Genomic DNA, 16,987 nt, shown 5'->3' on the forward strand with positions numbered 1-16,987 from the left:
TCACTTGATTTTTACACGTTACTAACAAATACAGAATTTTTTACAAAATCCTGAGGCATTGAGGAGGGGTCAAGGACAGGTTACTTTGGTCGTTGGCCCTTGACCTCCGAGGGAGCATAACCTGGGCCTGCGCTCCTGACCTCATCCTCTTGGAGCCTCTGGCCCAGACTCAGCTATGGTGCCTGTCCTGCATGCCCATCTCACGCCTGGTCCCTTGACTGTGCCCTAGTGTCTCCAGTCGCTGTGTGACCTGCGCCTCTCCCCCCACTTCCCCCACACGGCAGCTCTGGACCGCGCAGTGGGGGCTGCGGTGGCTAGCATGGGCCCCGAGGTGGTTTTAGAGGCCGTGCCTTTGGAAATCGATGGCTCTGAGTAAGTGCGGCCCTGCCTGGCTTCCATACCAGCCCCAGGAGAGCCTCACGGCTTGTTGTCCCCTGGGAGGGTGTCCACGCCCTGGGGTGACAGCTCTGTGTGCAGCGCTGGTCCATAGAAGAGGGCGGAAGAGGGCCTGTGCTGCCCCTCGGCTCCGTGGAAGACGGCTTCAGGCCGTCACCTCTCTCACCGGGCGTTCCCTCCCTCCTCCCAGAGAGACTCTGGATTTCCCCCGGAGCTGGCTGCTGCCCGTCATCCGAGACCACGTCCGGGAAACTCGACTTGGTTTCTTTACCGCTTACTTCCTGCCCCTGGCCACCACCCTGAAGAGGAAAGGTACCGTGGGCCCACTGCAGTCCTGGAGGGATCGGGAAGGGCTGCTCCAGCACCTCAGCCTTAGGATGTGCGGCAGCCTCCCCGGGCCAAGTGGGTGCTTGGCCAGTGCTAGGGCGCCATCATCAGTGGGGTCCAAGGCATGGCCAGGCTCCCCCATTACAGGACCCTGCCCTGAGACAGGCAGACAGGGGCCTCTTCTCCCACCAAGGGAGACAAGTACACACCGATATACACATGCAGAGCTATTCCCGGTACAAGTCCTGACAGCCCCCACATCCCTCAATGGGGCTCCAGTGAAGTCAGGCATGGTAAAGCCCCCCATGGGACACAGATTGCTCTCTGTAAAGAAAGACCTGATGTGGGAATGGACCTGTGTAGTTCATGGTGAGCTGAACCAGTTATATTCAGATCTCAGTTCAGCCACTCCACAGTTTGGTGATGTCAGGCAGGTTTATCCTCCCACCTTGGGTCTGCGCCTCATCTGTGAAATGAGGCCAGTAATCGAAATGGTGTGAGGATTAAATGAATAATCATGAAAGTGCACGGTATTCAGCCTGACTTGTAGAAGTTATTCAACAAATGTTGCCAACTTTATTGTCTAGTAAAACGAGGTTTCAGAACAGTATATGTATAGTACAATTCTTTTGTTTTTAAAAGTGTGCATGTGTTTGGAGAAATGTGACAAAAACGGAAGAGAGGAGGAAGATTGGCGGGGAAAGAGTGTGGGCAGATGTCGCTTTCTATTTTACATGGGTCTTTTTAGTTTTTTCAAACAAACAGGTGTTTGTTTAATAAGTGGAGCGGAGGAATCACCCAAATTCCTTCCTCATCAGTGGGCTTTTGGTTTGGGTAAAGATGAGGCCTGTTGGCCAGGAGTGTGCCCAGGGTCAGACCGTGTCCTGTGTCACTCTAGCAATGGACCTGGCCCAGGCAGGCAGCACAGTGGAGTCCAAGATCTATGACACGCTACAGTGGCAGGTAAGGGGGTTGTTGGGGGACTGGGGAGGACAGGTGGGCACGGGGTTGCTGGGCATCACCTTCCTCAGTCATCCCCTCCCTCTCCAGATCTGGACCCTCTTGCCTGGGTTCTGCACGAGGCCCACAGACGTGGCCACCGCCTTCAAAGGGCTGGCACGGACTCTGGGCACGGCCATCAGCGAGCGCCCAGACCTGAGGGTCACCGTGTGCCAGGCCCTGCGCAGCCTCGTCACCAAGGGCTGTGAGGCAGGTACGTGCAGGGTCAGGCCTGGTGGAAGGTGGCTGCGGGGGCCTGGGTTCCCTGACCCCCTCTGGCCTGCTCGTTGCCTGAGCTATCACCCATCCTTTGCGAGGGCCTGAGTGTCTGCTGGGGACTCGAGGAGTTGATGGGACGCTGAAAACTGCGCCCTTTCTCTCTTTACTCTCAACGTGCTGGCAGTTGTCCAGCCTTTATGTGGGGCTGGTCCTTCGCTGGCCCTATAGACTGGGGTGGCCCCATTCTCTGTGCTCTGCCTCAGCCTCTCCTGTCCCAGAGGACCCCAGACCTCTGGTCCCATCACAGGTGCCTCAAAAGAATGCCTCTGGGCTGCAGCTCCAGTGGCCGTTGAGGTGGGGGCATGTTCTGCCCCTTTGTGCAAACTGTGGTCTTCCTGCCAGAGGCTGATCGTGCCGAAGTGAGCCGCTTTGCCAAGAACTTTCTGCCCATCCTATTCAACCTGTACGGGCAGCCTGCTGCAGCTGGAGATACCCCAGCTCCTCGGCGGGCTGTGCTGGAAACCATCAAAACTTACCTCACCATTACTGAGCCTCAGGTGAGCTGGTGGACGAGGGGGAGGAGCAGTCTCCAGTAGGTGAGGGTTGGTTGGGGGTGTTGGCGAGGTCGAGACTCCACCCACCGTGGCTCACTGGGACCTCTGCCCCAAGAAGAACAGGGACTGATGTCAGCAGCGCACTGGGCTTGGGGCCCTAAATAGGGAGGAGAGGAGGAGAAAGAGACAAGGGAGTAGTCCTGTGACCTGCTGTCGTTTTGTATTTTCTCTTTTGTGTATGTGTGTTTTGTATTTTTTCTTGAACAACCATCTCCTTATCCCTTTGGGCTGTCAGCTGGTGAATGGTTTCCTGGAAAAAGCCAGTGAGAAGGTGCTGGACGCCTCTAGCTCTGACTTCACCAGGTGAGTACCCCACTTGGGCTGGGGCAACCCAGGGAACTAGAGGGTGTGCTGGCAGAAGCCCTGTGTTTCTCTCTGGAATTATTTATGAATGTCTTGAGGTGCTGAATGACCCAGCTCCTCCACGAGGCCTGACCGGCTGCTCCTTCCCGGAGTGGCATTGTAGTCTGCTAGGGAGGGGCCAGGACCGTGGAGACGTGCTGCATAGGTTCAAATCCCAGCTTTGCCACTTATGAGCTGTGACCTTGTACAAGTTATTTACTTACTCTGAGCCCTCATCTGTAAAATGGGCATAATGATAGTACTTGCAAGAGAGTTGCTATGAGCATTGAAGGTGTTGACACATGTCAAGGGTCAGGAACAGTAGCTGGCATCTTATGAGTGCTGAATTAGGTACAGGCAGTGATTATTCATGGGCTCCTTTGAGGCCTCTTGTCCTCCTGCCCCTGACCTTTTCCACTTCCTCTGTCCCCAGTAGACACGAGAACACAGATAGTCCACGCCCTTCCCCAGCCTCTGCTAAGCCCCTCCTTGGTCTCTTGTCCCCGAGCAGGTTGTCTGTCCTGGACCTGGTTGTGGCCTTGGCTCCGCATGCTGATGAAGCTGCCATCAGCAAGCTCTACTCCACCATCCGGCCCTATCTAGAGGTGAGCCACAGAGGCCGGGAGCCCGGCACGACCACTCCTGGGGCAAGTGGGGGCTCCTTGCGGTGTGTGTGTGTTAGGGGGATGTCTGTCTGTACGCCTTGCTGCCGCCCAAGACCGAGTCTTCATCTGCTTTTTTGTGGCGTGGCTGCCCTCTGTACCTATCTAGTCCTGGACTCTTGTCACGTGGATGCCATGTTGAGGCCTCAGCTGCTCAAAGATGCCTCTTGCAGACCTGAGACCTAACTCACTCACTGGGCCCATCCGCACCTGCCCTGACCTTCACCCCACCCACCCTCATCCCCCTGCTGCCACTCGGGCCTCATTAGGCAGCTTTAAGAGTTCCAGACACAGCAGCCCTTGTGGGCTTTAGCCCATCCCCTGCCTGCTGCAGCTAACCACCGGGCAAGAGTCAGGCCAACGTGACCTCCTGAAAACTGTCACCACCACAACGTGTAATAAGCAGTTACCCAGCAGCGTGAGCAGTGCCCTGGGTGGGACATGCGGGGTCACCCAACCTCCAGAGAGGTGGCCCTGGAAGAGCAGAAGGGAGGGAGGGGGGCTTCATTCCTCAGCGTCCCCTGCCTGGCCCAGAGTCAACCTCTCACCATCCGTGGTCTCCCTACCCTCTAGTCAGGTTTCGCAAGCTCCAGAGGGCAGGCTTCGCTGGGTCCCCTCCAGGGCTGGTCACAGCTCATGTGGCTGCTCTGTGGATGTTACTGGCCTGAGTGACGGTTGAGGCGGGTGGATGGATGGGTAGGCCTGCCCAGTCTCCTTTCTCACCCTGTCCATCATACCCCTTCCCAGAGCAAGACCCACGGGATACAGAAGAAGGCCTACCGTGTGCTGGAGGAGGTGTGTGCCAGCCCCCAGGGCCCTGGGGCCCGCTTCGTGCAGAGCCACCTAGATGACCTGAAGAAGACCCTGCTGGACTCGCTGCGGAGCACCTCCTCGCCTGCCAAGAGGGTGCGGACTCCAGGGGCCCCACTCCACCCGAGGGTGGACGGGCAGCACCGGGAGAGGACCTGCCTGGAGATGCTTTAGGGGCCTCCGGGGCGAAGGCGGCACTGAGGGTCCTGACTGTTGTCGCCCTGTCCCGCAGCCCCGTCTGAAGTGCCTCATACATGTTGTGAAGAAGCTCTCGGCCGAGCACGAGGAGTTCATCAGTGCCCTTGTCCCGGAGGTACGGGGGGTGGGGAGATGGGGCGCATGTGTGAATGTGGCTCCTGAAGGCAGATTTGGGAGTGGGGGTGGCCGGGGAGTGTGAGCGCCCTTACCTGGCCCCGCTGCCCCAGGCTGCCAGCCCTGGGGTGGCCAGCTTGGGGAACCCATGCTAACGGGCTGTCCCGGCAGGTGATCCTCTGTACCAAGGAGGTCTCGGTGGGAGCTCGGAAGAATGCTTTCGCGCTGCTGGTGGAGATGGGCCACGCTTTCCTTCGGTTTGGCCCAAACCAGGAAGGTGAGGCCTGGGTGACCTGGGGCTGGGATGGATGTTCTACTCCCAGCCTGGGAGGCCTGGGGCTGGGATGGATGCTTTGCTCCCAGCTGGGGGAGGAGGCACCCCTCAGCCACTAGTCAGAGAGATGAGGTAGTGTGAGCTGTCTGGCCCTGGCCCCGGGCAGGCTACTCCTCTGTGGCTGGAGTTCCCCCTTCCTGGTGGGCCCACGATGCAGCGCATGCAGGGGGCTCTGCCCCAGGCAACTCCTCCTGCTCTCTGCCCCACAGAGGCCCTGCAGCGTTACCTCATCCTCATTTACCCCGGCCTCGTGGGCGCAGTGACCATGGTCAGCTGCAGCATCCTGGCCCTGACCCACCTCCTCTTCGAGTTTAAAGGTAAGCGCTATTTCCTTGAAGGCTTGGCAAGCCCTCGGGGTAGGACAATGCCCAGGAGGTCAGGACAGGGTGGCTACCAGAATGAAGAGTGGTCCTGGGAGGGAGAATGAAGAGCTGGACCTGAGCCCAACTGCCTCCCACCTTCTCTGCTGCCTAGCTCGGCCTTCCTCCTTCCGCAGCTGCCAGAGTCCCGGAGGGTAGGGGTGGGGGGAGGTTAGATCCCTTGCCCAGATCTTAGTTAAGGTTCTGCTTCATATCAACCATTGTTTCTTAACAACCCTGAACAAACTCAGGATCCTCCTGGAACCTTACTCTCTTTCTCTAAAACGGGAGAAGCATAGCACCTGCTCATAGGGTGGCTGAGGGACTAGAGGAGAGATTCATGGAAAGGATCTAGTCCTTGGCCAGGTGCACAGAAGCCTCTCCGGGGTCACCTCCCACCTGGCCCAGCTGGGGTCTGGGTGGGGCTCCCGGTGTCCCTGACAGTGGCCCTCTGGCCGCCACAGGTCTGATGGGGACCAGCACGGTGGAGCAGCTGCTGGGGAACGTGTGTCTGCTCCTGGCCTCGCGCACCCGCGACGTGGTGAAGTCGGCGCTGGGCTTCATCAAGGTGGCAGTGGTCGTCATGGACGTGGCGCACATGGCCAAGCACGTGCAGCTGGTGGTGAGTGTCCCCTTCCCCTCGGCCGGTGGCAACACGGCCCGAGAGCTGCCGGCAGAGACCCAGTGGGGCCTTGAGGTCAGGCGGCTTCCAACACTTTCTTAGCCATGTGCTGTCTTCTGCGGCAGGAGGCCGTGCAGGAGCCCTGGAGGGGCCGGTGGTGGAGGTAAGGGGCACAGCGCCCGGGCCTCCTCTTGTCATCCCCCACGCCCTTCCATAGGAGCAGGGGCTCTGCAGGGCAGGGTCACCCCTTGTCTTATAGATGGCCAACCAAGGCCGGATTTCCCCTGTCCACAGCGCAGGTGAGAGTAGTCCTGGAACAGAGCTGAAGCCTGGGCTTGCCCTGGGCAGCTTGCAAAGCTCCCTTTGCATTTTCCCTCTTCATTGTGATCTTCTGGGTTTGAGAAGATTCCTTTGGATGCCCCTGCTGGTTTCAGGTCCCTGAAGAACCCGTCTGGTATTGGGTCCCTGGCCCCCTCCTGCTGGGCACAAGGCATGTGGCAAGCTGGGACTGTCTTCTGAGCCAAACATCCACAGCGCCCCCGCCTCACTTCCACATGCAGCTGGGTTGAGTCGCATCAGGGCTCTTGATTTCCTTTGCATCTGGCCTTGGGTTGGGTCAAGGCAAGACGGGCAGATGAGAGGCAGGACAGCCTACCCCCTCCCGCTAAAGCCTGCCATCTAACTGGGGCCATGGATGGGCAGAATGGCCTAGGCGGTGACTTGTCCCCGAGTGATGGGAGTCAGTACAAGCCTTCAGAGGAGCTCCACGGAGGGACAGCGCAGATGACACCTGCCGGCCACACGGTTCTCAGTCCAGGCCTCACGAAGGCTGGAGAGAGGTCCAGCCGTAGATTAATACAGGGAAACAGACAGGACGCGTGGAACCAGGGGAACGCCGTGGGGTGGGGGGCAGACAGGGCAGGGTGCCTCACCCTCAAGCCTGCACTCTTCCCTGCAGATGGGAGCCATCGGAAAGCTCTCGGATGACATGCGGCGGCACTTCCGCATGAAGCTTCGGAACCTGTTCACCAAGTTCATCCGCAAGTTTGGGTCTGTGCCCTGCCTGGGAGGGAGCAGGGGAGGAGTGGAGGGGCTTCCAGTCCCACCAGGACCGCTGCCAAGAAGGCCCTGGGCCGGGGCACTGGAAGGGCTCCAGCTGGACCCCTCACTCTGGACACACTGTCCGTCCCCGGCACCTCACTGCTCACCTGTGTGCCCCCTCACCCCCCAGGTTTGAGCTGGTGAAGAAACTGCTGCCGGAGGAGTACCACAAAGTCCTGGTAAACATCCGGAAAGCTGAGTCCCGGGCCAAGAAACACCGGGCCCTCAACCAAGCCGCCGTGGAAGAGGAAGAAGAGGAGGAGGAGGAACCTGTCCAGGGCAAAGGCGACAGGTGAGCCCCGTGGCCAGGTCCTGGGGACCTGGTCTCCCCCCACCTGAAACCTGCCCAGGCCATGCCCAGCCACCCTGCCTCTGCCAGAGCTCCCTGACTCGGGGCTTCTTTGTCTTTAGCATCGAGGAGATTTTGGCCGACTCAGAGGATGAGGAGGACGAAGAGGAGGAGCGGAGTCGGGGCAAGGAGCAGCGGAGACTGGCCCGCCAGAGGAGCCGGGCATGGCTGAAGGAGGGGGGCGGGGACGAGCCCCTCAACTTCCTGGACCCCAAGGTGGCCCAGCGAGTCCTGGGTGAGCAAGAAACGTCTGGCCCATGGGCACAGAGGACAGGCTTGCCTCGGGGCGAGTTCGGAAGTAGGATGGCCTCCAGGGAGGCCGGCAGGCACCCTCACCTCTCACATACACACATGGTTGTACTGCGGGTTCCCATCCAAGGCGCAGATCTGGGCCCCGAGGGTTATGATGAGGGTGTGAGCAGGTAAGGACTGGCCTGCCACCTCCTCACTGCCTGACTCTACCCCACTAGCCACACAGCCTGGGCCAGGCCGGGGCAAGAAGAAGGACCATGGCTTCAAGGTGAGCGCCGACGGCCGGCTGATCATCCGAGAGGAGGAGGATGCCAACACCAAAATGGAGGAAGAGGAAGGCGCCAAAGGTGGGGCCGCCTGCCGCCGCAGGAGGGCCAAGGCTGCATGCATTTGCTTACGCATCCATTCACCATCTGGTCATTCAGTCAGTGACCATCTTTGGGGAAGCATAGGTGAAAACAGATATAAGGAGCTTGTATCTCAGGCAACTTTTTTTTGAGTTTCTCAAACTTTGCTGACCACATTAAGAAATCTTTTTATGTTGTAACTCAGCTACTTATTCAATACTTCCATAAATTCAAACAAAACTTTCAAAAGGCAGTACTTCCTCTTACCCTGTGTCATACACTCTCTTGATCTCTCTTCTGTTCTGTTCTATTTGCTTCCCCTCCTTTAAAAAAAAAAACTTTTTTTTCTAATTCCAAATGTAAACTAGTCTGAGGTCTGGAAGCTCATTTAGAGCTTGGAAAGAGCCAGCCCCTCCCGACTACCCATACAGTCACTGCCTCCTGTTGTCCAGGGGCTGCTCAGGTGTAACACCTCCGAGTCCTGTTTCATCTTTCCTGTTCCCTCTCTGCACATATATCTCTCCGTGTCACGTAAGATCACAAAAGCCTCGGTCTTCTAAAATGTGCGTCTTCCTCTTTATTTTGGTTCTCACTGCCGGCACACTGCAGCCTCTCAGCCAGCTGGGCTGGTGCAGCTGGGCCAGCCAGCTCTGGGATGGTGGACAGTCTCTTAACCTCTCTGTGCCTCGGTTCCCTCGCCCCACAGTGGGTGTAACACCAGCACTGACCTCAGAGGGTGGTTGTAAAGATGAGATGGTAGACTTACTGGGGGTGGGTGTGACGACACTAATTCTCTCCTGCTCTGGCCTCTCACTGCCCCCTTCTCATCTCAGTGTATCCCATCTCCTTGCTCCCTTCTTGCATGGCATCCTGACACTGAGTGTGCCCCACCCTGGCCCCTCCTCCATCTTCCCAGACCCTCTCCACTCTAAGATGCAGTGCAGGCTTTAGTGTGGCCTTTCCACAGCCCCTCGGCCTTAGCTGTGTTCCCCCAGAACTCCCCACAAGCCCAGGGACCGCCCAGGTTCTGTACTTGGTCACACGCTTCCTGTGACATTGGGTTTACTTCGCTTTGTCTTTCCTCCAGTTGATCAGTTTCAAAGTTCTGTCTCTTGTGTTTTTCTTTTTTTCTCTTCCTGGCGGCACCACGTGGCATGCAGGATCTGAGTTACCCAATCAGAGATGGAACCCGTGTCCCTTGTGGTTGAAGCATGGAGTTCTAACCACTGGACCACCAGGGAATTCCCTGTCTAACCATTTTTTAAGTGTACCATTCACTCACATTGTTGTACAGCCCATCTCTAGAACTCTTCATCTCGCAAAACTGAAACTCTTGTTTGCATGAAATAGCAACTCCCCGCTTCCCCCTCCCCCAGCCCCTGACAGCCACCATTCTGGTTTTTGTCTGTATTAATATTTGTGCTTTTGTGCCTGGCTTATTTCACTTAGCATAATGTCCTCAAGGTTTGTCCATGTCACAGCGTGTGTCAGAATTTCATTCCTTTTTAAGTCTGACCTTGTTCTGTTGTTCTTCCCTGGTGGCTCAGACGGTAAAGCATCTGTCTACAATGCGGGAGACCCGGGTTTGATCCCTGGGTCGGGAAGATCCCCTGGAGAAGGAAATGGCACCCCACTCCAGTACTATGGAAAATCCCATGGACAGAGGAGCCTGGTAGCTACAGTCCATGGGGTCGCAAAGAGTCGGACACGACTGAGCGACTTCACTTCCCTTTCCTTTCCTTGTTCTGTTTTGCGTCTAGACCGCGTTTTGTTTGTTCATCATCCAATAGTGGACATAAGCAGTGCTTCCACTTTATATTGTAAATAGTGCTGCTATGGTCATAAATGTACAGATGGCCCTTCAGGAGCCTGCTTTCAGTTCTCTTGGATACATGCCCAGAAGTGGATCATGTGGTAGTTCTGTCTTTAATTTTTTGAGGAACTGCTGTACTGTTTTCTTCAACAACTGTACCGTTTTACATTCCTGCTAACAGTGCACAAGGGTTTCAATTTCTTCACATCCTCACCAACACTTGCTGTTTTGTATTTTGTTGATAGTATACATCCTGGAGTGTTTGAAGTGGTATCTCATGGTGGTTTTGATTCGTATTTCCTTAATGATTAATGATGTTTAGCGTCTTTTCATGTTTATTGTCCATTTATCTTTTCAGAGAAATGTCTACTCGAGTCCTTTGCCCATTTTTGAATTGGGTTGTTTGTTTCTTATTGAGTTATAAGAAGTTCTTTCTCTATCGTGGAGTTCAGTCCAGTTAGTTCAGTCGCTTAGTCATGTCCAACTCTTTGTGACCCCATGAACCACAGCCAGGCCTCCCTGTCCATCACCAACTCCCAGAGTTTACGCAAACTCATGTCCATTGAGTCAGTGATGCCATCTAACCATCTCATCCTCTGTCATCCCCTTCTCCTCCTGCCTTCAATCTTTCCCAACAGCAGGGTCTTTTCAAATGAGTCAGCTCTTTGGATCAGGTGGCCAAAATATTGGAGTTTCAGCTTCAACATCAGTCCTTCCAATGAACACCTAGGACTGATCTCCTTTAGGATGGACTGGTTGGATCTCCTTGCAGTTCAAGGGACTTTCAAGAGTCTTCTCCAACACCACAGTTCAAAAGTATCAATTCTTTGGCACTCAGCTTTCTTTATAGTCCAGCTCTCACATCCATACATGACTCCTGGAAAAACCATAGCCTTGACTAGACGGACCTTTGTTGACAAAGTAATGTCTCTGCTTTTGAATATGCTGTCTAGGTTGGTCATAACTTTCCTGCCAAGGAGTAAGTGTTAATTTCATGGCTGCAGTCACCATCTGCAGTGATTTTAGAACCCAAAAAAATAAAGTCAGCCACTGTTTCCACTGTTTCCCCATCTATTTCCCATGAAGTGATGGGACCAGATGCCATGATCTTAGTTTTCTGAATGTTGAGCTTTAAGCCAACTTTTTCACTCTCCTCTTTCGCTTTCATCAAGAGGCTCTTTAGTTCTTCTTCACTTTCTGCCATAAGGGTGGTGTCATCTGCATATCTGAGGTTATTGATATTTCTCCCGACAATCTTGATTCCAGCTTGTGTTTCTTCCAGCCCAGTGTTTCTCATGATGTACTCTGCATAGAAGTTAAATAAGCAGGGTGACAATATACAGCCTTGAGGTACTCCTTTTCCTATTTGGAACCAGCCTGTTGTTCCATGTCCAGTTCTAACTGTTGCTTCCTGACCTGCATACAGGTTTCTCAAGAGGCAGGTCAGGTGATCTGGTATTCCCATCTCTTTCAGATTTTTCCACAGTTTATTGTGATCCACACAGTCAAAGGCTTTGGCATAGTCAGTAAAGCAGAAATAGATGTTTTTCTGGAACTCTCTTGCTTTTTCCATGATCCAGCGGATATTGGCAATTTTATCTCTGGTTCCTCTGCCTTTTCTAAAACCAGCTTGAACATCAGGAAGTTCACGGTTCATGTATTGCTGAAGCCTGGCTTGGAGAATTTTGAGCATTACTTTACTAGCGTGTGAAATGAGTACAATTATGCAGTAGTTTGAGCATTCTTTGGCATTGCCTTTCTTTGGGATTGGAATGAAAACTGACCTTTTCCAGTTCTGTGGCCACTGCTGTGTTTTCCAAATTTGCTTACATATTGAGTGCAGCACTTTCACAGCATCATCTTTTAGGATTTGAAATAGCTCAACTGGAATTCCATCCCCTCCACTACCTTTGTTCATAGTGATACTTCCTAAGGCCTGCTTGATTTCACATTCCAGGATGTCTGGCTCTAGGTGAGTGATCACACCATTGTGATTATTTGGGTCATGAAGATCTTTTTTGTATAGTTCTTCTGTGTATTCTTGCCACCTCTTCTTAATATCTTCTGCTTCTGTTAGGTCCATACCATTTCTGTCCTTTATTGAGCCCATCTTTGCATGAAATGTTCCCTTGGTATCTCTGATTTTCTTGAAGAGATCTCTAGTCTTTCCCATTCTTTTGTCTTCCTCTATTTCTTTGCATTGATTGCTGAGGAAGGCTTTCTTATCTTTCCTTGCTGTTCTTTGGAACGCTGCATTCAAATGGGTATATCTTTCCTTTTGTCCTTTGCTTTTCGCTTCTCTTCTTTTCACAATCTTTTACTATCGTGGAGAGTAACCGTTTATCAGATGTATGATTTGTAAATACTTTCGTATCCTCCAGGCTGCCTTTTCATCCTGGGACATTCATCTTTGACACACACAAGTTTAACATTTTTAATGGAGTTTAATTTATTTTATTTTTGTTGCCTGCGCTTTTTGTTGGTTCATGCTTCTTTATGTCCCCACACGTGGGGAGGGGAAAGATTCTCAAGTAGGGGAACTGGCAGTCTTCCTCACAAAGTGGAGTGTATGCAGGAGTGCCCGGCTCCCCAGGAAACCTGGCACTTTCTTAGAGTATCCAAAACAAAAGCTGTATTTACTTTAGAAGTCGGGTCACCACTTCCTAGAGGGGCTCTTGTCCAGAGGGCCCAGGATAGGGAGGAGGAAGGGGCAGGAGTCAGGATCTTGTCCTCCACAGGACCAGTCTCCTGGGGCTGCAGTTGACAGACCCTGCAGCCTGACGAGCCGGGAGGAGGCAGGTTGAAATTTGTGGGCTTTGGGAAGATGGAGTAGGGAGGTCCCTGCATGTTCACAGACCTCTCTTTTTTTGGCTCCAGGCGAGGATGAGGAGATGGGTGACCTCATGGAAGACGTAGGCGTCAAGAGCGTGAGTAGTAATTCCTGCTGCTAGAGGGCCGGGGCCCTAAGACCTAAGCCTTGGGCCTCATAGCTTCTCGCCATCTCCCTGCTCCAGAGAGTCACCCGCCCTGCTTCCTGACTTCTCAGTGGAGCCTTGGGGGTGCACACAGCAGGCAGTCTGGAGCGTGCTATGGCACGGCCAACCCCTTTGCAGGGCATGGTGGGGGCTTGGGTCCCCCGAAGCACCCAGTGCTTCCTTCGGTGTTGGCTGCGCTGTCCAGCTGAAGGAAGAGAGATGGTCCTTTGTCTCTCCCCCGAGGGCATATGCTGTGCAGGCAGCAGGGGCAGTAGCCGGCCTCCATGCCGCCACGGGACAGCTCCACATGGGGTTGGGTACCTACCACTGGGGAATACTGAGAGCCCCACGTGTCGCCTCACTGATCCTCCCAGGAGGTGGGGCCTCTATCATTGCTATTTCCAGAGGGGGCTACAGTAGGTAAGCAGCCTGCCCAAGGTCACAGGGGTTGTTAAAAGTGTAACCCCACGTCAGCGCTGCCTAGCTGTGTGACCTTGCCTGGCTACTTGCCCTGTCTGAGCTTCAGTGTCCTCATCTGTAAGTGGGGGATCGAGTGCTTGGCAGGGAACCTTTTCTGCTAATGCAGGTTATGACTGCTTTTACTGCTGCCGTTAGCAAGTATGATCACGTCCCCTTGTTCATGAACTTTGCTTGTTGCTTCTTTATAGAAAAAGCACCAGAAGCTTAAGCAGAAAGAGGCTGACGACGAGGAGCTAGAGATGCCCCCTCAGTACCAAGGTGAGGCTTCCTCTCTTCTCTGTTGGAGCAGGTACCCTGTCACCTGCATGAGGCTGAGTGTGTTGCAGGCAGAGCCAAGAGATTGCAAGGCCTGGTTGCACTCAGGTGACACCAGCGAAGTTTGCCTGATACGTCGCCTAAGACTGGGCTGAGGACCAGGGGCCCTGGGGTTAGGAAGTCTGTGTACAGAACCCCCAGCCCTTCTGGGAAGCCCCTAAGCCCCATCTCTTCCCCACCCACCCAAGATTTTCTGAGACTTGCAGCCCACCCTACTCCTGGGGTGTCTCTTATATGGCCTTGGGTCGGCCAGGTTAGTCCTGTGCTGAAGGTGGCAGTTGAGAGGCCTGCCCAGGGGGTCGCTCTGTACAGTTGTTCCTGAGCTCCTGGAGTAGGTACTAGAGGTACCAGGGTGGCTGCCCAAAGCCAGGGAGGTCTCACCTCTGCCTCCTTCCCCCCAGGCAGCCCCTGCAGGGTCCCTGCTCCCAGCCCCTTGCTCTGCATCTGGAGGTCCAGGGGCTCGTGTAGGAAGTCCCCGATCCCAGTAGCAAGTGTTTGCTCACAGCCCCATGGCATCAACCAGTAGAAGAATGCCATGGCTGCTTCCACTTTTTGGCCCGACAGGCCACGTCCCAGCTCACCTGCTCTGCTCTAAGAAGGTGTGGTACAGAAGTCGCGGTACCATACAACGCAGCAGGAGCCTGGGTTCAGGACTGCTTGCCCAGCTGCTCTCAGCTGTGTGACCTTGGCCTGGCCACACTACCTCTCTGAGCTTCTGGCTTCTTAGCTGTAGAGGAGGATCATCTGGGTCATCTCAGAGAGCTGTCCTCAGCCAGCACTATGGGATTCCATCCATGACTGTGTGGGAGCCCAGACTGGAAATGACAGCGACCTTGGAGGCACTTCAGTCTTGAAGCCTCAGTTTTCACGTCTGTACCATGGGATGAGAGCTGCCTCTCTGTCTCACGGTGTTGATGTGAAGCTGATCTGAAATCCAGCCTTAGTGCCTCATTTTACAGATAAGCTTAAGAGGCTCCAGGAAGTTAAGAGTCTTGCCTGGAGTTGAAGCCCAGTCTGCCTGATTTCAAAGCCTGTGATCTTTCTTCTAGAACAAATGGAGAAGGTCCAGTTTGGAGAGAGTGTGCTATTTTATGTTAGTCGAGAATATATATATTTCCCAGAGGTCACTGGTAGGTTTATATGGATTCAAATCAGTCTGGGGAGCCCAGTGGTCTGATTGTCAAGTCACTGGACAGTCCTTTCTCGAGGAGGGTCTTCGTCCTTTGTTGCTAGGGGACAGCCATCCGGTCCTGGCTGTGATTCATCTCACCAGCAGTGTTCTGAGAAGTGCCCGTCGCCTTCTCCCAGGAGGAGGTGCCCTGGCCTTGCCTGACTCATGGCCTCTGTGTTCCCCCTTTAGCGGGAGGCTCTGGCATCCATCGCCCTGTGGCCAAGAAGACTATCCCTGGGGCTGAGTACAAGGCAAAGGTAAGAGCTGGGGGCAGGGGAAGGGCTCCCCTGGTGGGGGCTCGGGGGACGAATGCCCATCACCACCCCAAGAGGTACTTTTTGTGGAGCCAGCGTGAGGCCACACCGAGGGGCACACAGATGTCTTGTGGCCCAGGCCTTTGCTGGGTGGCCATCTCGGGGTGCAGGAGCTCTTGGGCACCACCTGAGGCAGAGAATGACAGGAAGGGAGGACACGGCCTGTCACATCAGGGGCAAGGGTGGAAAGGGAAACCCACACTCCCGATTGACTCTGTTTCTCTGGGTGAGCAGAAAGCAAAGGGTGACGTGAAGAAGAAGGGTCGGCTCGACCCCTACGCCTACATCCCCCTCAACAGAACCAAGCTCAACCACAGGTACGCTGTGTGCAGGCTGGGGTGGCACGTGCTCGTTGCACTGTCCACTCAATTGCTCAAGTCTCTTCCAGTTTTCTATTTTTACTTGTTCACGTGCACCTTCAAATATTATTGACACAAAGGGCATGGTCTGCCAATCACATGCTGCCCACCTCCTGGCAGCGCCCCTTCTCCCTGTTCAAGCTGGTGTCGGGGTCGGGCGCTATCTTTTGACATTAAGGGAAGGGAGACTGCCTGGTCTCAGGGAGACGTGACCCTTGTTCTTGCAGGAAGAAGATGAAGCTACAGGGGCAGTTCAAGGGCCTGGTGAGAGCTGCTCAGCGAGGCTCCCACGTGGGACACAAGCTCCGTAGGAAGGATCGTCGGCCCTGAGCCCCGGGGCCCCCCTCCTCCCCAGGCTGCTCTGTGGTCCAGCCTGAGGCCCTTTTCAGCCCCCAGGCTGCCTTGACACCAGCTCCAGATGCTCCCGTCAGCAGTGGAGCCTGGACTCAGAGTGACTTGTTGGAACCAGGCTTGGGTCCCAGAAGTGCCCTGGATTTTGGAAGCTCCAAATGAGAATGTCTTCCTTCAGAGATGCCCCTGGGGTCTGGAGATGGGAATGTGGCTTTGTCACCTCCGAGTGGCTAGTGGGGCATCTATGCTTTCCATCCAGAGTGTTTGCAAACAGAGTAGATAGATGGTCTTCCTTTGCCCCACCTGCTTGTAGCCCCGTGGCACTCAGCCTGGCTGCAGTTCTGAGCATGTGAGGTTTGCTGTGACCAGACATAGAATAAAGATGCAACACCATGTGTTGTCCCTAGAAACGCTGTGTTTTATCTCCTGCCTCCCTCAGGTATAAGAACAGTGCCTAGTCATTGGCACCAGTGGCTTGACTGCTTCCCTACCAGTTTCGGTATCCAGTCTGGGGCATAGCATGATGGCCCTGGGTCAGGCTTTAGATCTTGACCCACCTGTTAGAGAGGTCTTCCCAACGTCCAACTAACGTCCCATTTAGGTGACATTTGGAGCGTCCAGAGTGGCAGTGAACGCTCTGAACTTGGTCTGCAGAGCCGTGGCCGAGCACCAAGGACTCAGACTAACGGGGAGCTGCAGCACTGGCTGCCCCAGCCTGCCCCAGGGTACAGGTTGCTCCCAGCAGCTTTGTTCATTGATTCAGTAGGGTGTTTGCTGAGCCCTTCTGTGTGCCAAGCATAGTCTGATCACCAACCTTCCTCATCCTCACATTCTTTTTCCCAGACAAATGGATCAAGCTGTGGTATGAAGAGCAATGTGTTTCCCACTGTCCAGTTTTTGTTGGTCTGGAGCAGAGAAGGGAGTGGTGCAGGGCTCCCATTGCTCCTAAGATCGTTTATCCTGTCAGCCCAGGATACTCCTTGTGCTTTCCCAGTAGGAATCAAGATGCAAAGAACCACACGCTCTTTCCCACCCCCAAGTATAAAGAACTGTGCCTCTCAAAATCTCCACATTGGAAATGGCTCCCAGGAGACCCTGTGCACCATTCCTCTCATCCTCTCAGGGAACTCATGTCAGCTTGATCCATTGCCCCCAAATTAGGGC

General features: G+C 54.5%; 1 protein-coding gene across 1 annotated transcript in view; it reads left to right on the forward strand.

Annotated features, from left to right (window-relative positions):
• Positions 1-16,218, forward strand: part of RRP12 (ribosomal RNA processing 12 homolog) — a 28,821-nt gene extending 12,603 nt beyond the window's left edge. Inside the window, exons 14-34 of the mRNA XM_070363312.1 lie at positions 230-372; positions 587-708; positions 1,622-1,686; positions 1,774-1,936; positions 2,344-2,498; positions 2,791-2,858; positions 3,409-3,502; positions 4,307-4,465; positions 4,602-4,682; positions 4,853-4,958; positions 5,225-5,332; positions 5,839-5,996; positions 6,955-7,046; positions 7,228-7,389; positions 7,509-7,681; positions 7,917-8,045; positions 12,736-12,785; positions 13,502-13,571; positions 14,989-15,056; positions 15,348-15,430; positions 15,700-16,218. Coding sequence (XP_070219413.1) covers positions 230-372; positions 587-708; positions 1,622-1,686; positions 1,774-1,936; positions 2,344-2,498; positions 2,791-2,858; positions 3,409-3,502; positions 4,307-4,465; positions 4,602-4,682; positions 4,853-4,958; positions 5,225-5,332; positions 5,839-5,996; positions 6,955-7,046; positions 7,228-7,389; positions 7,509-7,681; positions 7,917-8,045; positions 12,736-12,785; positions 13,502-13,571; positions 14,989-15,056; positions 15,348-15,430; positions 15,700-15,802 — 2,352 coding nt within the window. The 3' untranslated portion in view covers positions 15,803-16,218. The remainder of the gene's footprint in view (positions 1-229; positions 373-586; positions 709-1,621; positions 1,687-1,773; positions 1,937-2,343; positions 2,499-2,790; positions 2,859-3,408; positions 3,503-4,306; positions 4,466-4,601; positions 4,683-4,852; positions 4,959-5,224; positions 5,333-5,838; positions 5,997-6,954; positions 7,047-7,227; positions 7,390-7,508; positions 7,682-7,916; positions 8,046-12,735; positions 12,786-13,501; positions 13,572-14,988; positions 15,057-15,347; positions 15,431-15,699) is intronic.
• The last annotated feature ends 769 nt before the right edge of the window (positions 16,219-16,987 follow it).

The sequence above is a fragment of the Bos mutus genome, chromosome 26 (genome assembly GCF_027580195.1).
Source record: "Bos mutus isolate GX-2022 chromosome 26, NWIPB_WYAK_1.1, whole genome shotgun sequence".
Taxonomy (NCBI): domain Eukaryota; kingdom Metazoa; phylum Chordata; class Mammalia; order Artiodactyla; family Bovidae; genus Bos; species Bos mutus.